The following is a 22,255-nucleotide window of genomic DNA, read 5'->3' on the forward strand; positions in this document are numbered from 1 at the left end:
TTTGCAGGTGCTTGTGCGAAGTGTCTTTGTCCCACATTTGTGTACACACCGTCGACAGTTTGAGCAAACACAACAAAGATTAACACTTTTACGTGCATGACTGATTTTGTTTTGTCATCAATGACGTCTAAACTCCGACTGATGTTGATTACGAGATTTCAACGACAAGTCACACGGACACAGGAAAAAGACCAAGCTGAGACGACAGCGGCTACATGAACACATTTTTATTGCAATAGCTCTATCGAAAGCAAAAAAGTTTTGATAAATATAAACACTATGCCGATGCTCAAATCGCCTCTGAGTACCCCTCCTACCCCTTTCCCCTCTACGAGGAAAAAGAGAGAGAAAGAAATAGAAGGAAATGAAACAAAAATAGAAAGGGGGGGGGGGGGGGGCACCTGTCGAGGCGCCCATCATAACATGAAAAAAGCGACAACTTGAGTTTTTGTTATTTACAGGAGGGGGGATTTCCATTTCCACCACGGTTTTCTCGTTCGTTTGTTTTTTTTAATTCTGTTTTCCTCGTTTTCCTATATAGGACATACGCACATACGAAGGATACACACCTCCACAGTATTTTTTTCTTTCCTGTAAAGCTAATAAACAACAGCATTCAACTCGGAAACTAAAAACACAGGTAGCAGGGTAGAGTGGGATTTGCTTTTTCCCACTGAAATCCTCCAAACTTTTGGGGAAAAAATTAGCAGGGGGGTGGGGTGGGGGAGGGGAGGTCCTGCGTCTGATAGCAGGGCAACGAACATCGTCGTCATTGTCGTCGTTATGCCATCGACAGCATTTCCAACTGTTACTACACAGCAGCAAATAAACTGTAATATAGTTACAAAAAATAAACATTAGGCAGAGGTTGTAACCCATTTCTTTATACAAATAACTGCAAAATGCCTATGTACTCTTAAAAAAAATACTACCACTGTGTCGCTTCGTTTTTCAGAGACACGAGGTCGCCCCGATATAACAAACAACCAAAAATAAGATGATTCTTTTCCCTCTGTAAACTAGAATACAAAAGAAACCGAAAGATAAAGAGGAAAAGGGAAACACAAGTTTGCATAATGATGCAGTACCCTAAGTCTTCTCTGCGAGGATTATATATATTTATATTTATAGATATATATATATAAATTACGTAGGTCTCATTTCTTTCTCATCTCTCCACCCCAACAAGAAAAAAAATCAAAACATTGAGGACAGATTTGAGGTTGAATCGTTGCCAAAACGAACACAGATTCTGTGTAAAATTCATTCAGTCATAACAAGGGATTCAAACATTGGGCGGGGGAGGGGCGGGTGGTAAAAGTCAACGTGAAAGGCAATCACACATGAACGACATATTTCCATTTTTCAACAATGCTTCAAATAAATTAAGGGGGACTCTTTTGTCAATTCCCCAAAATCTAGCTCTTAACATTTTTTTTTTTTTTGCCATAGCCTTAAAAAAAAACAAAAAAACAACTCAAAAGCAACACTTTGCCGTAGCATGAAATAACACAAAAACTATTTCCAAAGAAATGAAAAAAAGAAATGTCTCGTTTGTCAGGCAGCTGCAGCCAAAAATAATCTTATATTCAATTCTTTGTTCGCCAAACGGGAAGAAAGACAAATACCTCAAATTGTTCATCATGTACATTTAAGACAAATCACAGAGTTTAGATTTCTAAACAGCATTTTCAAGGATTCAAGCTTTGAAATGAGACCATTTACAACATCGGCCTGCTTAGGGGGAACGTTTTACACCTAATGCTTAATTATCTCAACCCTCCAGAGGGCGATAAGGGGGTAAAAAAAGGGGGGTTCCCCACTGTTCAAAAAACTCCTGTTGGCTTTAACCTCCCCATTATGAGCCTCATTAACAGGAAGATAACTTTCTTTAATGGTGGCGTTTCTGGGTTTTGTGGCTTTGTCGTGACTGTAATATTTTGTTTTTTTTAAAAGGGAAGTGGGGGAGGGGGAGCATGAAAGCATCAATGAGGTGATTTTGTCCGAGGTAAAAGATTATTGAAAGTTTGGGTGATTACGACTAAGCGTTGGTGATTGGTCAGTCTTTAAATCATGAAATAATGGACACTGGTTTTATTTGATGCTGTGAACTTCAGCTCTCGGGTAACTCAAGCGAAGCAACAGCTGACTACTCTACAAAATATCAAATTTGTAGCTCGCAGTTTGTTTGTTTTTTGAGCAGACAAGTCTTTGTTTGATGCACATGCTACAACTTTAACATCACAAGAATCCCATTCAAATCCATCGAGATTCAGCAGAAGGAAATCACTAAACAAGAATTCAATCTAACCTCTGAAAGCATTTTGAGTTGAAAGACGAGATGTTTGCACAGAGTTTAAAAAAATATTTCTATATTTTGTATGCACAAAAATATAAATTGTGCAAAGAAGGTGATAACATGGCGCCAAGATGGAAATGTCTTTCTGAACTTCAGGGCCTCGATTGAAAGGTGGAGTGCTGATTTCCAAATATTGTTTTTGTGCAATCTATGGAGGTTTTGAAAATCTTTTTTTTTGGCTAGATAGGTAGAGAGAGATGGGGGGATGACATGCACCAAACAGCGTCAGGATTGGGAGTCGAACCTGCGACCAGTTCGATGTGGACTGTTAACGTCTTTGCATTGGGTGCCCTCTCTACCAACTGAGCAAAACTAGCGCCAAAATGTTTTTGATTATCAAGAATTGTAATTTCTGCAGCTTCAAAGTTTGTTTCTAGTACTCTATGTACCCTAGCATGTGCACCAAACAGCTAACCTTTGTGTTTATACCAACGTCTAAGTCACAGTGATTGTAGTAGTGTTTTCAATGAACATGAAGCACCAGATGTGCAGAGTTTGCTGCATCAGTACAGCTCAGAGCATCAAGTAAGCCGTCAATCACAGTCACTCTGATATCATCCCTCCGCTACTTCTAAGAGCGCTGCGAAAAAGCGACAGTTATTTAAAGACACCTCAGCTCCTGCACCTCCCTCCCAGATTAGCATCCCTGCTGCGCGAGGTGGAGGCTGACAACGATGAGTCCCACACAAAAGCACAGTGAGAGTGACAAGCTTTCAACCGCCCCCCCCCCTCCAAAAAAAAACAAAATTAAAACCAAGAAGAAAAGTGGGTTGATAAAAAAAATAAAAAAAATCAGAGAGCGAGCAAAGATAGCATTAGATGAGTGAATTCTGAACAAAAAAAACAATGCTTTCCGTGGGCTACGTTAGCTGTCAGTCTTTGTGTTTTAACACCTTTTCTTTCCATGAAAAACAGTTGCGTGGGGGTTATAGTCATGGGAGAGCAGCGCGAGTAGAAACGCTAAATACGGGCGTATCAGTCTGCGCGAGAGCTCGGAATTAAACTGTGATAGATGTGTGTGTGTGTGTGTGGGTGCGGGGGCAAGTATGAGCAGCACTGTGCACCTGGGACTAGAGCTCAGGTTACTGGAAACCCTCTCTACGTCACCCGCGGCCAATGACGACCACACCAGCATGCATACATGTCTGTGTGTGTGCATGTGAAATATCACGGACGTCATCAAGAGCCGCTGACAAAAAGAACCAAACGAAGGCAAAGCAGGAGTTACCCTCTACCGTCTAAATAGGGCTGTGTGACTTCTGTGTGAAAGTGTGCGTTATGAGAGCAGGCATGGGCGATGCCGCATGACTGTGACGTGTGTCTTTGTGACATATGTGTGTGTGTGCATGCCACTGAACTGGGTTGCAGAGTTTCCATGTGTTTGCACATAGGCCTGGTGTTTGCATCCATGGGGCAATGTCTGATCTTTGTGCTTTAGCAGCTTTATGCATGCATATGTAACTCGCGCAACTCTCCCTCACTAACCCAGGGCTTTCCATAAACATGGAGTCTACAACTGGGGAAAAAGATGCCAAATAAGGGGGCTGCAAAAGCCCAGATTTGGGGGCTCTTGGAATTTTCAATAGCCAACTTTTCCTCCCTGTTTGACATGAGCCTGTAACTCTGACATTAACAACTGTTGAAGTGTATTAAACAAGGATCATTACAACCTTCGGGGCAGGTGCTACCTATAATACTAATTAGCCCACCTCTGGAGAGAAAGATGTTAAAAACAATACAATACAAACAATTATAGTGGAGACAGTACATAGTGATCAACCCTTATATGGACTAAAAAGGCTCGAGATAAAATAACTCCTGCAAAAAAAGCTCCTGAATTAATCTACAGCCCACCTGTTTTATATGCCACAGACTGTGTAGAAGAAATAGGGTTGTCGACGGATACCAGAATTTTAAAATTAGATGCGATACAATTAAAGTCCTAGGCACCAAATTTGGTTAATATATTGGTTTTATTACCAACCTAAATTGCATACACATTGGCAATGTTTCGGTAATGATGCGTTGCCAATGTGTTTGAACAACTAAAGGCAGTGCTCTCTCGCTTTCTCTCTTTTGATTAGAAAGGTCTATTATTAAAAACTACAGATAGATTGTATCGTTTTAAAACATGTGGTATCGAAAGATTTGACAACCTCGATAAGAAATAGGGTTGGCCTTAGTTATATCACCAACTGGTTCATGTTTAGGAAGTTGCTGTTTTGGTTTAGCCAGAAGTGACCATATTTGGAAAAGAGGGCAGATATGGAAAGTAGCCCCACCCTAACTCTGTTTAACGTCTGCGTGGCATATTGGGGAAAAACATACAGGAAAAGCAATTTACAACTTGTTAGTCAGAACTAATTTATTAGAGTCAACAATGAGAAAAGGCAGCCGGCTGTAATTAGGAGACTAGCCATCGTGTATGGAAAGCCCTGCTAACCTGAACTGTGCTACAGACCGTATGAGGTAAAACTGAAATGTTAATGCAGCAGAGTGGTCAACCAACTTTTTATTCATCGGGGTTAGCAGCTGAGTTTTTTAAAAAAAAACCCTCTACAAGCTGTTTTGTTTTGAAAAGAACAGCTCAACACTTTTGGAAAAATGCATGTTTGCTCTTTCTGTAAGATGAGAAGATGTTCACCAATATTGTATGATAACATTTTGTTTGTAGCTACAGCTAGCAACTGGTTTTAGCTTTTTTTAGCTACTCTAATTCTTAAGGTAACAACATTTACCAAAATGCCCAAAAAAAGTGTACCACCATCAATTAAAAAGTCATGTGGGACAATATTTATTTTAGGACTTATTCAGCACATAATCCCTCCAAAAAAGTAAATACACTTTTTTTTATTTAGGGTTTTAAATGCATTTAAAAAACTAAAATATAACTTCTATAATGAGAGAGTTTTAGAGATGATGTTTTGTATACTTTTGACAGAGGCATGCGAGCTGTTTCCCCTGTGCATCAAGTCTTATGCTAAGCTATGTAAAGCTAAGCTAAGCTTAACCACAACTTGCTGTAGTGCCAAATATTGCAGACACATATATGGTATCAATCTTCTTGTCTCACTCTCAGCAAGATAACCGAATAGTGTATTTCCAAAATGAGGAGATGAGAAGATTATTACTACTTTTAAATAATAAAATTGTAATTGTAGCCACATCTAGCAGTTGGGTCAGCTAAGATTTCTGAGTGCAACAAAATTCGGCATCAGCAATTGTTAAACTCATATATTAATATCTTACATGGCAAATTGTTTAGCCTGTACAAAAAACAAAGTATGTGAATATCAATTTACAAAGGGATGTGGGATTTGCCAGCTCTTTCCCCTTGCTTTCAGTCTTTATGCTAAGGTATGCTAAGCTAATAGCTAACATCTACTAGCTGTAGCTTTAAATAATGCAGACATACATGTGTGGTATCAATCTTCTCGTCTAACTCTCAGAAAGATAACAGACTGTGGTATTTCCAAAAATCTCAAACTATTCTTTCAAGCATATCAGTTTGACGAAGTTGCTTGAATAAGAGTCGCACCAAAGACAAATAAACTTTCCAGCATTCGATTAGTGGCCGGCTTTCTTCCCTTTGCCTTGAGAGTACCATCAGACAGACATGTACCAGAATATTTGTACCTATTGCAAAAAATAAATGACATGTGCTACAGAATATGAGGATAATAATAATAATGCCTTAGGGTTACCCACTACGACTGTTGCCAAGTACCAAATCTCTCTTTTCCCCAGATGGATTTCAAAACTGGCTTTGTTTGTCAATAGTAGCCAAGAGAAACTGTAATCCAACGGGTTCTGGTCTGGTGTACTGTACCTAATCCAGACAAGAAGAGGGGGAAAAGCAGTGTACTTGTGCAATGCCACTTGTCGACTCGGGTTAAATTGGATCCAGCCACGAGCTTGTACCATTTTAGGGTTTAATCCATTCAGAAAAACATTTCTAATTCAACTCTGTCAACAATGTAATAACTGTTTGGTACCGTGTAGAGGATGGATTATGCAAGGGGTAAAAAAAAATCATAATAAAAGAAATAATGTTTTAAATTAAATTCATTATAAAAGTTTCCAAGTCTGTACCATAATGCCTTTGCTTAGTAATCCAGCCTCCCTTTTTAATACCGTACGGAGAAGCATTTGAAAATAAGACCATCTAGGGTTCTGTTGACCCCTCCCCCCCCTCTGTCAAATAAGTCTGTTTAACATGAGGGAGGAAAAAGCAGCGCAAACTGGCAGCATCGATTGTGAGAGGGAGAAATTATTTTAAAAAACTGGACAAGATATGCATATAAAACACAAACAAAATTAAAAAAAATGAAATACACAAAAAAAAAACAAAAAAAAAACTGCAAGCGTTTTTTTGTCATCTGTTATGATGTTGTTGTTGTTTTCTGCATCCAGGGGGGGAGCGGTGAGGAGGTCAGAAGTCACCAGTTGCAGAGGGGGGCCAAAGGGTCACGGGCAGAGTCAAGTGTCCCGAGTGGAGAGATGAGGAGGAGGAGAAGAAGGAGGGTGGAGAACCTCTACCGTCTCGACACTCAGTCTGGGAGAAGAAAAGAGAAAAAAAGAAAAGTAAGTAAAAAAATCAGCCTGAAGTGCACAAAACAATCAACAAAACACTCAGAGAAAGCATCAGTGTGGGATGTTTATACTGAGTTGGTCATGTAAAATTATAGACAACATAAAATATGGATGTAGTCAATGTGTTTCACACATGGCTTTCTTAAGTGGAGTTTAAAAGCTAAGCGAATGGCGGCTATCATTATGTTCAGAATGCCGTTTCAAAACCAACTTCCGATCCATCTAGAAACAGACAAAGAGTTGGAGCTGAGGCGGGCCCTAAGTCTTCTGGCAAGCAGCTACAAAATGCCCAGCTGTCACTCAATGGAGCCATGCCCAATGTGCGTGGTGTACAAAAACAAACAAAGAAATTCAACTTTGAGATGGTCAAAATCAACAACTCAATGCTTTTCAAGTCTTCTGACTACTTCACATACCCATTCACACCCTGATGGCAGAAGCTGCTATGTGAAGTGACCATCAGAATTAGCTAATCCCATTCATACACATTCATACACCATCAACGAAGCAGCAGAAGCAAACTGGGGTTAAGGGTCTTGCCCAAGGACACATTGAACATGTAGCTGCAGGAACTGGGTATTGAACACCAGACCTTCCAGTTAGGAGATGATTGACTCTACCAACTGAGCTACGGCCGCAGCCAAGTACTCTATCAGTCTTTGATAAAGTAAACCACGAGTCACAGCCATATAAAAGTTAATATAGGTTAGTTTATCTAATCAAGTCAGTGGGGAAAACAGGCTCGTCTTGTATTTGTACACTAACAAATAATGAATGTGGCTGCTTCACTTACACTTTTTCCCCTATTTTCTTTTTTTTTATGTTTTATTTTTTGGGCTTTTTATGCCTTTATTTAGAGGTAGGACAGAGCCAGAGCCAAAGCCAGAGACAGAGACCAAATAGAGAGAGATTGGGGGATGACATGCAGGAAAGGAGCCACAGGTTGGATTTGAACCCAGGCCATCCCTTGGAGGACAATGCACTCTGTAAATGCGATGCACACTAACCACTAAGCTACCGGCGATGCATTATTAGTTCTTTGTGAACATTTTGAAGAAAAGTTGTTCTGCCTGGTTTTTACTGAATCTGTCTGGCTTTAAACTCAAATCTGCTGAAGACGGTCTCTCACCATTTCAGAGACGTTTCTCAAGAGTGGAAAAACTTCCAAAAACTAACTTTATGATGGACAAGAATTCAAAGAATGGAAGCAGGGTTGGAGGTCAGCTTTAGGGCTCGAAATCATCCAGCAACAAACAACCACAAACACTGAAATACATTGTAAACACATTTCTTAGAGGTTATTTAACACAACAATCATAGACAGATTATAAGCGTCAAGGCCTTTACACAACAGTTGGTGAGTTGTGTTCACTGAAAGCTTTTCTGACCAAGTTTGGCTCAAACAACTGTTTGTCGAGTAAATAAGTGAGCGTGGCGGGTGAACTTTGGATCCAGCTGGCTGCCAGCAGACACAAACACACACATAAAGTTTGTTTCCTGCCCTGCTATCGTGTCCGGGCCCCGGGCTGTCAGGTCGGCTGTTGTGGTGCGGCCCCGGCGGCCCCGAATGACCCTGCCGATGGCCGCCGTCCAGCTGGGTTATTCCACTGAGAGCGCGGCTTTGTCCGACACAACAATGTGAGCAGCACGCCACAATACAGATGCTTTGACAGGGGGCACTGCTGGAATGCCGCTGCTCTGTTTGTCGGGCCGCGGGGATGGAGGGATGGATGGACGGACAGAGCGATAGAAAGACGAGGAGAAGAGGAGTAACTGTACACAGACTCAGCACGGTCCAAACACAAACAGATCCAACCGAACGACTGCCAAATACAACAAAAAAGAGCATCAACCACCGCTCGTCTGCTACAAACATGGATGCTAACAAGACACAGACAACCTTTAACCTGGGAACTAGGGGCGGGCATTTCAAGCAATAATACTAATAGATCATCAGTGGGAACTATTGGAAACCCTACCCTTTCCAGTTTACCTGGCAAAGGTTCCACTTGACCTTATCTTTGTTTATTTCTTTGAAGGAGTTTCACACAAAACTCTCTGCATTTTTTCTATGGTTTCAAAACTCGCTGCGGAAATCCTGTTTTATCGACACCTGGCACCGAAGCTTTCTTCTTCTTTTCTTTGCAGTTAGACAACAAGTTTCAGATGCTTTACAGGGGCTTGTAGGCCTTTATTTTAGAGATAGGACAGTGGATAGAGTTAGAAACTGGGGAGAGTGGGGGAAGATGTGTGAAAGGAACCACAGGTCGGACTCAAAACCTGGGCAGCCCGCTTTCGAGGACGTAAGCCTCCGTGGCATGAAGGGCATGCACTAACCGCTAGGCTACTTGCGCCCCAGCTCCCATTGCTATTTGAGATCGTCTTTCCCCCTCCACTATGAGCATCAAACGGACGATGTTTGACCTCCTACGTAGTCAGGATGACAGGCTTAATGATATTGAAGGCCCAGGTATCACTGCTCTGATCAGACACGGAGCGAGGAGGATGTGGGTTCAGGTTGGATTCATAGGTTGGATATCATATATTTAGAAAAGAGTAGTAAAGTGACCTTAATAGTGGAAAGATTTTTACGTAGACGCACTCGGATCAGCCGCACAAAATGGGCGGTGCACTCTGAAAAAAGGATGCAGGCGGGCGTCTGCTCCTGCATACGTTCTCCCTCGGCGCTAGATGGACACGGGCCCTTAAACTGCATGCTGAATAGGAAAGGGGATTAATGTGGTTTTTTGAACGCCATTATCATTTCCCTACTTGACTCTTGAATAACAAAAGGCTGCACAACATTGGACTCCATTGGAAAGGTCTACTAACTACTAATCAAGAAACATTTGTTGTAAATATTCAAACAGTCCTGGAATTTAAAACTTCTCAGAGGAGGATACATGAAACTAGGACAGAAGCATAAAGATAACTTCAGCTTTGACTACCAAGAGTAGTTAAAATTGAATTTTTGTGTTTGTGGTAGACGGATCGACGGAGAGAGAGAGGGAGGGAGGGAGAGAGAGAGAGAGAGAGAGAGTCGTCTGAGGTCTCTGAGTTTTCTCTCTCTCTCGAGTCCAGAACTTTGATCAAAACAACGCTCTGAGGACACCAGACCGACTGACCCGAGCCGACCTCGATTAAAAACACAAATGCAGACGCACTCGCCACAGAATCAGGTTATAAAAACACTTCTCGCCAAACACCTGCATTAGCCAACAGCTTGTTGTGGCGTTGCAACACAAGCTGGTGTTCCTCTCTCTCTCTCTGTCTCTCTCTCTCTCTGTCTCTCTCTCTCTCTCTCTCTGTGTGTGCCCTCCCCGACCCGCCGCCCAGCCCTAAACCCCTTTCACCCAGCTGGGACAACAGATGAAAGGCATCATGGGAGAGAGAACAGTGAGCGTAACGTGTTGACCTGACACGGGCTGGCGTGACAGCTGGGTGCACCGGCCTTTTTTTAAGTACAGATCCGAGTACAGAAAAACGGGCGGGAATTTGATATGGCTCTCGAAACTGACCTCTCCCAAAGATATGGATCCACATGAACAATACGGGGCTTTATTATCTCACACATGCAGGTTTATTTTACCACCATTCTCTGTGACCCAGTAGATGAAAAATGCTAAGAATCAAAAGCTCTTACCTGATCAGGACTCAAGAATTAGTAAACTATGACATTCGGCTTCATCACAGTCGTTGTTAACATTTAAAAATTATTTCAAGCATCCATTTTTTTAAGGAACATTTTCTCTTATTGACTGGACAGTGGTGGTTAGAGTAGGAAATTGGGAGAGAGAGTGGGGAATGAGCCACTGGTCCGATTCGAAACCCGGGCCACCTGCTTACAGGACTATAGCCTCCCCCTAGGAGGTGCAAGCTAACTGCTTGGCCATCTTGGCCCCCATTTTCAAGACTTTGGAATCAAAAAATGTCCCGTCATTTCAATTGTCTAAAGCCTGGCCCGCACTAAAAGCTTTATTAAATCTTACTACATGTTAAAAATGTGAGAGAAAGGGGAACCTATTGCTCATATCTTGCATCGGCAAAATCTCACCAACGCCCATATGCAATATCTCCAGATGAATCTTTTTTTTTGTTTTAATTCAGTAGTCGAGGATCAAAGAGTGAGGTCACTGTGCCGTCATGTCTGCCTCTTTCTCGAGATATGTGGGCAACACCTGGAGGAAATTTGATTACATCTGGTTTATTTTTCTACGTCTGTATCTGCCTGAGAAGACAACACCATCTGTGCCTCATCAGTGGACAATTTCCCCTCGTTTTTACCCTCCCGTCGGCAGAAAGACAGACCTTTTTTTTTCTCTGTCAAGTCCTCAATTCATTAGAGTGTTCTCATGAATCTGCTCCATGAGCAGAAATGTGCTCAAACTAGGATCAACATTGGAGATGCTTTTGAAAATGAGAACGCAGAAAGTTTTACAGACTGATGCAGAGCTGGCTAAACACTGAAGCTTCAGAGTCCATAACATGGCAACCTGCGGCGTGCACATTGACTCTAGGGAGAAGGGGGGGCAGCTCTATTCGATGTTTTGAATGTAGCCCCCGGCAAACATTTGTCCACCCCTGTTTTAGCTTCTACTCTTTTCATTTCTTTTTTTAAGGTTAATTTTTGGGCGTTTGTGCCTAAATGTTAAAGATAAGACAGTGGATAGAGTCAGAAATCGTGGAGTGAGAGGGTGGGGAATGACATGCCCACTCGGAGGACCATGGCCTCCGTACATGTGGAGTGCGCACTAACCACTAGGATCCGGCACCCCGCTTCTACTCTTTTCAAATGTAAACAAACGTCACTAATTTTGACAAATACACCTTTGCACAAGTAGCTTATTAAACGTTCTCTTACGTCACATTCCTGTAAGTGGACTTGGGGCTGCAGTAAATCTCTGCTTTAACATAACGACATGTAAATCAGGAGAAGAAGAAGAGGAGGAGGAGGACGGAAACATGAAGGATGGAGAAGAAACGGGAGTTCCTGCATGTTTGAGGGAAACAGGAGCCTCCCTGGTTGAGTAATGCCCACAAGGAGCCCCTTTGAAATGAACACTTTACAGTCACTAAAAGCTGCGGTAACAGTGAGCGCACATAGCTCAGTGTTTAGGTCCATATATTACTGAGGAGACACAACACGTCGCTCAGAGAACGCACTCTTGACTCATCCAGCTCTCCCACTGCCAGAGCTTTATTTTATGAGCATTACCGGTATCTCTTCGACTTTTATGATACATTTTAGAAGCTCGGAGAAGCTGTGATCATGTCTACAGCTGTTAAAAACTAATCTTTGATGTAACTAGCTTCACACTAGCTTTTTTTATGTAGAAGAGGCAAGAAAAACCAGAGCTACAGCGATAAGTCAATCAGAGGAAAATTCAGTGACAACTCCTTGGATTATCTGATTATTATTCTGGTTTAGGGAAATGTTATAGAGCTTTTTCACACTTTTGAAGACATTAGAGAACCAAAAAGCCCATGAAAGACACAAGCAGAGATGTTATCCTCTGGGAAACACCTCTTTAAAGTGTCTATACTCCAGGAATCCATCGACCAATGGGAACCCGTCCGACAGGTTGAGGGATCAATTCCCCCGTTTAGCTTGACGGACACCAACACTGGCAGCTTTATTGATTCCCATGCTTGTCAGGGTGGGCCACCCAATGCTTAAAGCCCCCTTAGCATGTCAGCGCTTTGAATCAAGGCGCTCGTGAAGGCAGGCGGCAGTATTTATTCACTAATTAGACAAAAAAACGTGCAAAATGTGAAACTTCTGTGGGCTTTTAGAGAGCTGCAAATACATCTCCTGTGACAGTGTGAACAGCTGCTTCAAGGGGAAACTGCTATGTGTGCATGCACGATGGTTAATAATTCTAACATCTGTGGGTAATGGGTATATACATGTATCTGTCTATTTAAGAGAGAGGGTCTGTATGCCGAAAAAGGGGGGGAAGGGGGGGGTCCTGTTACGACCATAAATTCATGTCAGTCTGGAAATAGAGCTGTAAATATAGAACCGTGGAGGTGGGAACGAGGGAGGAAAGGGCAGCCTCGTACCATCTTCTCTCACACTCTGCCTAACCCTAACCCCCCCCCCCACAATGTCCCAATGTGGGACACGGGGGGGGGGGGGCAGGTTCCCACCGCTGTCACTTCCATCTAAAAAAAACGTGTCTCCGAGCCGTGTAAGACCCAAGACTTCCTCTCCTGACCCCACGTTAACCTCTTTGACACGTTAGATCCACCTGACCACACGACACTCAGGGTGGGCTCTTACCCATAATCCCCCCGTCCACACCCTTTAATCCATAACGCCTAATGACCAAAACATTGAGGAGGTATCAATTATTTCCTTTACCCCATGAAGCCTAAGAACGAAAACAGTTACAAACTATAAAAGGTTTTTAATAGGGTCGGATGAAGTCAGTGATTCCCGCAGCACTTTATAGTAAAGATGGCCGCTTTAAATACATGCGCCATCCACCTTAACTACTGTTATTATAAATCCTCCAGCGTCTCATGTGAGATTCAGCCTCAGCTCTGGATGCTGTGGATCAGGTTTTCATTCCTCGATGTTGATAATGGTATCGGCCCCAAACATCACATCTCGGTCGGACCCTTATTTGTATCAGTATCATCATACTGAAAAATGTAGGATGTCTGTCTGTATCTGAACCTGGCCTGATATGATGAGAACATCTGATTCATGTTTTATTTAATAGAAAAGTTTCTTTAACATCTGGACAGACCGCCCCCCCACCCTCCCTCCCTCCTCACGATCCTGTGGGTCAGGGATCCAGGTGTTTCTGTATCAGCTTAACACCGCAGCTGAGAGGAAGGAGCATTCCTGAGTGATGATGATGCATTTCCTCCCGGCCCCGCTGTGTGCCTTGACACGCCGCCGCCGCCGCAATTACAGCGCCACATCAAAGGGCTGCCTGCCATGACTCAGCTTGCGCACACACACACACACACACACACACGCGCACACATCTACCTGCCTAGCTGCAGAGCATTAACTGTAAACACACCAACACAGACGGACTAAAGACCGAGCTTGCTGTCATACTTTAGCTTATTTAGCCTCTTTTAACATCTGAGAGCTGCCTTACACCTGCCTCCATGATCCAACACAAAACACACACACACAAAACAGACAGACGAACACTTAATGGGATGGGTCTAAGCGCCCAGTTCATCTCCAGTGCTAGCAACACACATCACTGTATCCTCACCACACACACACACACACTTTCATCTGCGTTCAGCACAAAGATAAACAAATGAGTCAGTCGCCGCTCGCAGACAATCCTGACTCATGCTCCTGCACACGAAGCTAAAAGAGAGAGAGAGGGGGAGAGAGAGAGAGAGAGAGAGAAGCAGAGATTCAGGGAGGAGAGGAGGTGAAAGACGGGAGGAAGTGAGAGTCAAAACATCCTCTATTTCATCCTCTTGATGTGAACACGGCGTCTAAAGACAGTCGCTGCAGACCTAACCTCAGGACTGAACTCCTCACACACACACACGTCTACAGTACACCTGAAGAACTGAGCGCTGTGCCTTTAAATCCGCAGAAAAAACTCCTGTGTCACTACAGCTCCAGAGCCAAGCTAACGCCACGCTGTACCAGAGTCAATTTTAAATCATTCTGACATCACTGAAGAAAAGAACGTCCTCATTCAAAACAACATTTATCAGCAGTCGTGAGCAGCTTACAATCTGAAATATACGGACCTCCTACTGTTTGATTTAATTGCTTGATAGTCTGTCAACTTTTACATGATTGTTTTAAAATATCAAAGAAGTGATGGAAAGGGTGGATCAGGGTTTCTCAAACATCTTCAAACATCCAATTTTGTCTTTGCAATAGTGAGAATAAAAAACTGAAAATATTTGATTAAGAACCTGCAGCTCAATGCTTTTATTTTTTAGACTTATTTTCCGGCTTTTTTTGCCATTATTTGATAGACCAGTACAGTGGATAGAGTAGGAAACCCAGAGCAGGGAATGACATGTGGGAAAGGAGCCACAGGTCGGACTTGAACCCTGGCCGCACGCTCAGAGAAAGAAATATAGGCACTGCGACTTAACCCGCTATGCCATCTGCGTCCCTGCAGCTCGAAAACTTTTAAGACGATAAATTTTGATTGTTTGAGTCGTGTTTTAGGGAAACATGTGAAACACTTTTCAGTTCTCGCTCCGTAAATCTACTTTTCTTTGTCATGAAAGAAAGGGAATGTTTGGGGTTATTGAACCAATTACAAAAGTTATTCTGGGAAACTGTGATTTGCATACTTCAGGTGTGTAACAGACTGAGAAGATAATCTACTGGATTACTAAAACATGGCGAATAACAGGAAGTAGCAGTTCTATAAAAACAAAATGCCTAACATTGAGCTGAAATAACGTCTGTACAAATCTCAAAAGCAGCAGAAAAAGTTACTAAATCTGTAATGGCATTGATTTGTTTTGCCATCACACTAAGTGCTGCTGCTGGCTCGGCTCTCCTCCATGTTTGGTACATGTAAAATATAATATTTCAAAGATATAATAAGTGTCTCAAGTGACAGCCTCACAGCAGACAAAAGCCTGTTTGAACACACACACACCCACACATTAGTACTCTCTGCACACACATGCTGACACAAAGAAAACAGCGGCACGTGCACAGACAGGCACAGACAGACAGCACCAGCTACAAAGACAAGAAGTCAGGGCCTTTTTTTTTTTTTTTTTGGGGTGGGTGACTCAGTCCACACTTGACCTCAGATAAACCTCGGTTCATTCAGCGAGCTAATTGTCTACGCGGACAAAAACACACACCAGCATGCAGGCCTCAGGATGAACCGCATATTGGTGCCACTTCCTGAAGCAAGCTCCGTTATAGACTAGACTTCAGCTCCCTGGACAGATGCCTTTAAAGACGACGGCTGGCTGCTTTCGCTCGGAGCGCCTGAACGCAGCAGCCTTGTCAAGATCACAGAGGCCTGATCCAAAATAGATTCACTAGAGGAGCTTGCAAATTGATATAATGCGACTAAAAATAGCACGCAGCACTCCGGGGTTATTTTGGATTTCAGTGAGGAAAAAAAATATCTGTAACACCGATTCTCTTTCACTCACACATGAAAGCTTTTTTTTTTTTTTCCAAACGTGCACACAAAGTAAGAAAGTCTGTTTTTCCCCTATACAGAGGGCTGGAAACAAAAGGAAGATTTTCCCTGTCAAATCCAAAAAAACAGAAAACAAACAAAACTTCCTAACCTGATGATACACAAAAATTCATGTATTTACTCACCTTTTGTTGTTGTAGTGACGCCGTCAGATTTGGTGAAGTCTATACTGGCGTAGGCTCCGTTCTCCGGCAGAGGCACCGTCCCCGCCGCCGCCACTGCTGCTGCTGCTGCTGCTGATGAGCTCCCGTTGCTGCTTCCGGCTCCCGCGTTACTTCCATCCTCCCTCAGCTCCAAGGCAATGTAGTTCAGGCCGTTCTGGTAGCCCACAGACATGTTCCTGCACATTCGAGCCCCTCCAGCCCCCGAGGAGGAGGAGGATGCTGAGGTCCCGGAGGCTGAACCCATCTCCACAGCTCTTGTTGGAGCATGGTGGGCTGGGGAGTCACCTAGACCCTCCACCGATACCCAAACACTGTCAAAAGACGCTGAGCTGGCCCACCTGGAGGCCTGTCCCTCCTGCAGGTAGGATGATCCATTGGGGGCTGAGGGGTTGACCTGCGAGGGGTGGGTGGAGGAGGACGAGGGGCCGCCTCCAGAGGGAGTTGAATTAGAAGAGGAAGTGGAGGAGAACGTCTCCGAGCTGTGTCTCCTCCTGCCTTGAGGGTCCGCCCGGACCACCTTGGGTTCCGGTTGGTGCGTTGCCGCCCTGCTGGGGCTCGACGGAGGAAGAGGAGGGGAACTGGACGAGGAAGAGGCGGAAGTGGCGTGGCCGTATCGTCCCTCGATGACGCAGAGGTGCTGCAGCATGGCCGTGGGGCTCGTTTGAGTCCTCTCGCCTCTGCTGAGGTTGAACGTCATGTCCGTGTAGTCGTCGCCCTTCGACCTCCAGTGACCCCCTGCAGGGACTCCCGGGGAGGCCAGTGCCCCAGGATTGCTAGCCAGGGGTCTGATGTAACTGGGCGGGTTCCAGGGGGCAACAAGGCTGGGTCGAGGGGACTGGTTTTTTCCCAGACATTCGGTGCTGTCCTGCTGGTCTGCCCCGACCTCTACGCTCATGTAGTCCTGATGAGTTTGGGGCTGAGGAGGAGAGCGACGATGGTCGCCGGACCCAAGGGAAGGTACTTCATCTTCAGCGGAGAGGGGGTAGGCAGGGGGCTGCTGTTGGAGGGGGTAGTGATCACCAAACTCAATGTTGATATACTCTCCAGGACTGGAAGGACCCTCGGAGGAGCTGACAGTTGCGGGGACAGAGGTGGAGGTGCCTGCAGACGCTGTGGGGGGTTCACTGACCCGCAGTGGGCCGTGGAAGCTTCTCCTGCCCAAAGGGAGGCGGTTAGGCCTCACAACACGCCTGTCGACCATTGCTGCAGTCGTGTGGTGGGCTCCGTAGGGTGGGGGTGGGTGAGAGGGAGTGGAGGTGCTACTACTACCCCCGCCTCTCTCAGGTGTGGAAAAAGAAGCTGTGGCGACCGATGAAAAGACAGGTTTGGCAGGAGAACTCATCGGAACATACTCCCCGTACTCTTTCTCGTCTCTCTCTCGAGTGGGGGCCTTGTAGGAGCGAGGGAGGGAGAAGTAGGGGCTGTAAGACTTCGGGGTGCTCTCAGGTGTGCCGGATGTGTAATACCCTTCGTTTGAAAGCTTGCGCCCCCCGCTGCTGCTGCTGCTGCTGTACGACATGTCCATATATTCCCCGTTCTCAGGTCTCTCCGCTATGCTCTCACTCCCACCGGCCCCCGCCATGCTGGAGCTGCTGTGAGGGCTGGGGGAGGCGTGACCAGGGGAGGGGGAGCTGCCGCTGCCCCCCGGGAGCATCATCATGTAGCCGTGGGAGTCTCTGGAGGCCTGCGGCTGGAGCTGGGGTTGGTGGTGGGCCGAGCGGGGGCCTAAAGCCGGACTGTGGAACTGGGGGGAGTGGGAGTAAGAGCTGGGTTGCATAGGCATGTAGTCGGTGGGCGTGTCTCGCGGGGACGCCGCCACGCCGCACAACATGGGCATGTAGCCGCTGTCTTCCTTGGCGGCGGCGGCGGAGGAGGAAGAGGAGGAGAGGGGCGGCCGCTCGCTGCCGGCCTCCGTCCTGGAGAGCGTGGAGGGGCGGCTCTGCTGGCTGTGCTCGGAGCAGGAGCTGTAGTCGGAGCGGAGGGAGGACGAGGAGGAAGAGGGCCCGCCGCGGAGCAATCCACTCCCGAACGGCAACACGATATCCGACCCCTCTTCTAAGGAGAAGTTGGTCTGGGTCATTTTCTGGTAAACCGCCACTCCAGAACCACCGGTTGCTCCGCCTGCAGGCCTGGAAAAGGAGTGAGTCCTCCTTCTTAGTGATGATGATGACGAAGACAAGCGCTCATCCTCCGTCGTCGACGTGCTCTCGTCACGCGGCGTGTCAGCTCCGCTGTTGTTTCCAGAGCCGGCGCCAGTGCCGAAGACCTCCCGGTTCCAGCCCATCGCCATGTAATCATTCAGACAGTTCTCCTCTCTGATTGGCGGGGTGTTGCCCAGAGAGTCCGGCGTGTTACTCCTCACCCGGAAGTATCGGAAGTCGCCCGGGCTGGAGCCGTACTCGTCCGAGGAGTTGAAGCCGCCGTCCGATGGCGAGCCGCATATCGAGGCGCTCGAGGGGCGCGTGAGGGTATCGGAGACCGAGCCGTGTCCGCTGCTGGAGGAGACGCTCACCGGGCTGGTGGTGGAAGGGAAGTGGGAGACCGGCAGAGAGGCGGAGCGGGCGTGGTAGGTGGATGACGTGCCGGGGATGGCTCTGACGTAGCGTCCGCTTCCGGTACTGGTACCGGCATTTCCCGTAGCCACGCTGCCTCCGCCGCCGCTTCCCGCCCCGTCCTGTCGACCGTGATGAGCCCGTGTGGAGTTGAGGTGGACCAGGCTTCCGGTGGCAGAGCGGAACGGGCGATTCATCGTCCCCTCGCCCTCGCTGGATGTTCGGAAGCGGTAACCACTGGCGCCGGAGCTTTTACTCGAAGGCGGCGTGCCAACGACCGACTCCGTTCTCGACCTCCGCTGCAGTCCAGTCTGGCTCGGTGGCAGGTTGCCAAGGTGGCGCCGCGTTGTGATGAACGGCATCGGGTTGGAGCCTGATGATTGGCTCTTGCTCCTCGGTCTGAACTCTGCAAAAGCTTTCAGGGCTTTCATCGTCTCCAGGATAGTCTCGTGCATGTTTTGGGCCACGACAGAATCGTCCACCTGCATCCATATCTCCCCGGGCCCGATAGAGGAGGAGCGACCCACCTCGATGAAGAAAAAGCTTTCAGAATGTCCACAGCGTCTGATGTTCATCAGCTGAAGGTTAACACAGGGGGTTTCAGAGTTCAACTTTACGAGGTGAAGGGTTTTCGTTGAGAGGCATAGTCGGTAAACACCTGTGAGGTTTTTCGTTTGACCCAGTCCTTTAGGTTTCACATTCACCTGCCACACCTCTTTAAACACAGTACCAGGAGTTACAGTACCGTATCCATCATCTAAATCATCCGAATCCAAGTGCCCTTTTTTACCCTCACTCATAAGCTCACTGACAGCCACGTACCAGTCCTCTTGCTCCTGCTCGTTTTCAGCCACAATAGCAAAATACTCGTCCTTAGTGTAAAGGGCAATGAGGTGTTTGTTTTTAGAATCCGCCCTTTTGTTCACCGTGAAGCACTGGGAGAGGTAAATAACCCTTTTCGGAGGAGAAGGGGCGACCGCTCCACCGCTGGCGGCGGCCGCAGCAGCAGAGCGCAGACAGTTCCTGAATTTCTTCTCGCTGTCGTAGTACTCCAGGCGGCTCGGCCCGAGGTGACTGGCCGCCCTGAGCACGAAAAACCGCTTGTGTCCATGTTTTTGCTTTCTCAAATAGCCAAATTTGCGAATATCATCCCCAACGTCCGAGGTATTGACGACATTCACAGCGGCGTATACATGGCCGCCGCTGCTGCCGCTGCTGCTGCAAGCGGCAGGAGACGCGGCAGCGGCGGGGTCCTCAGCGGCGTGTACCTGGCCGAGCACCGAGGAGGAGGCTTTCCTGCCGGGGGACTCGGCGATGTTTTCCCCGGAAAGATGCTGCTGCTGCGGCGCCAGCTGGTAGTGGTGGTGCTGTTGTGGTTGATGGTGGCCGAGGTGTTGATGGTGGAGGTGGTTTGAGGGCGGTAGATGGAACCGAGAGCCGCCGCCGCCGCCTCCTCCTCCTCCTCCTCCTCCTCCTCCTGCACCGCCGCTGATATTAATTAACGGGGAAGGGGGTTCCCCGACCGAGCCGTCCCCGTTTGCGGTCGCCGCGGCTGTCTCCACCATCAACATCGCCGCCTTACCTTCCTGGTAGTTCGTGAAATTCGCCATCAAAAGAACACAATCAAAGGTCACTTCACTAGCGAGCTAATCCGACTGGACCTAGACCCCATTCTTGTTTTTGGGAGACGAGCTCCCGAGTTCGGCTAGGCCAGCTAACGTTCACTCGCTTTCGGCTCAGATTTTGAAAATCCTCACGAACCGGTTTAGCTAGTCCGTTAAAAAAAGAAAGAGTCCCCCCCCCCCTCCCCTCGTTCAGCAGCGGGGCAGATAATCCAAGCCTACCGTGTGCAACATGACCACGTTCAGCCGCGTTTCTCTAATCGGGAGGGATCCGGCTAGCTCGGTTAGCAATCCGTTCCCCTTCTCCTCCTCCTGCACTCCTGAACATCTCTAAGGGCCAGAGCACAAACAACACATGACCCTCTGCGTCACGTTCCAAACGGGAGGAACAAAGGCGCAGACGCGGGCTCTGATTGGCTCGTCATTCTGACTGACGTTCCGTGACAGGAGCGCCCGCCAATCGCCGCGGGATATTAGTGCTTCTGCGTCAATCGGCTCCGACCAATCGCGTCGCTGGGAGTTTTACTGAAGTTAAAAATAGGCGGTGACTGTGTCGGGGGGCTTATCTGGAGTCCGTCGTTGTAGGTTTTCCAACAACTGTTGAGACGCGGGAAACCGATCTGAGACCTGCAGACGAACTAAAGTGACACCCCAGAGTCTTCAGAGCGATACTGTATTCTGATTTATTTATTTTTAAAGACCTTTTTATTCGCCTTTATTTTAAATCCAAGTGTACGAGCCACTAACCTGAAAATAATTTAAAATCGCAAAATATTATTACAAAACCTGTGACCCACTTTAGTTGTGAAACATTTAATGGCCCTCATAAATTTAAGGAAAACATTTACAAAAGCGCTGTAAATAAGTACAATAAAGTCAGGTGGGCTTAATTGACTGTAAAAATGTTATATTATTTGATGATTTTTTTTGTCTAGCCTATATTTATCTGTCGACAGTACATCTGCTCTGGTAATCATTTTTTTTATATGAGACACGCAGTCTGAGTGAGTGGAAAATTACTTTAAAAATACTATAAGATAGTTATAATGAATAATAATAATAATAATACATTTAATTTGTAAGGCACTTTACATTTTTGCAAAAAAAATCTCAACGTGCTACAGGAAAAAAAAAAAGAAATAAAAGCAAATTTCATCAACTAAGCAACTAACAAAACTAAAAGCTAAAAAGGTGGGTTTTTATGACTCCAAATGCAACATTTAAATTGTGTTTAAGTAGACCCAGTTTTGTAATATGGAGTTTTTTTTACACTTGTTACTGTACAATACTTTTATGCAATTCTACGGAAGCCCTAAGAGGACAAACATCCTTGCATCTTGTTTTACTATTCTTTGGAGGTGATAATGAGTAGGCCTACATTTCGATTGTTTTCTCAAGCTCTTGACCTATTTGTCTCATGGTTTTTCCTGTGATACGTTAATTTCAGCCTTTTTTTTTTTTTTTTTTTAAATCTTGAGAAATGTTCGTGTTATCACAGGAAAGCCCGCCAGGTGCACTCCTAAACTGGTTCTACTTTAACTATTAAAAAGACAAAAACCTGGGAAAAGTATTCTTTACAGTTGCTAAAAAATGTTGACGAATAATCTCTACAGTCGTTGCAAAACTGCACAGAATATTTTATCTTATTTAGTTCACATAGACCACATAAATAGCCAAATCATGTCGAGGTTAATCCCTAGCCGTCCATCACTTTGTATTATCTAACCGTTGTTGTGCCAGAGGACCTACTTATGCAAAATAATAAAAACAAATATTTGGATTAATG

General features: G+C 45.8%; 1 protein-coding gene across 1 annotated transcript; it reads right to left on the bottom strand.

The window, feature by feature from the left end:
- Nucleotides 1–212: 212 nt before the first annotated feature.
- Nucleotides 213–20,787, bottom strand: LOC109999061 (insulin receptor substrate 2-B-like). Its single transcript, XM_065950210.1, has 2 exons — nucleotides 16,257–20,787; nucleotides 213–6,914 (listed from the first exon to the last, which is right to left on the bottom strand). The coding sequence occupies exons 1-2, from the start codon at nucleotides 20,455–20,457 to the stop codon at nucleotides 6,910–6,912; spliced, it is 4,206 nt and encodes a 1,401-aa protein (XP_065806282.1). The 5' UTR covers nucleotides 20,458–20,787; the 3' UTR covers nucleotides 213–6,909.
- Between the last annotated feature and the right edge of the window lie 1,468 nt (nucleotides 20,788–22,255).

This window comes from Labrus bergylta, chromosome 22, assembly GCF_963930695.1.
Source record: "Labrus bergylta chromosome 22, fLabBer1.1, whole genome shotgun sequence".
NCBI lineage: Eukaryota > Metazoa > Chordata > Actinopteri > Labriformes > Labridae > Labrus > Labrus bergylta.

Bases quoted from the DNA above. Each gene is read 5' to 3' on its own strand.
- LOC109999061 (XM_065950210.1), bottom strand. From the start codon at position 20,457: ATGGCGAATTTCACGAACTACCAGGAAGGTAAGGCGGCGATGTTGATG.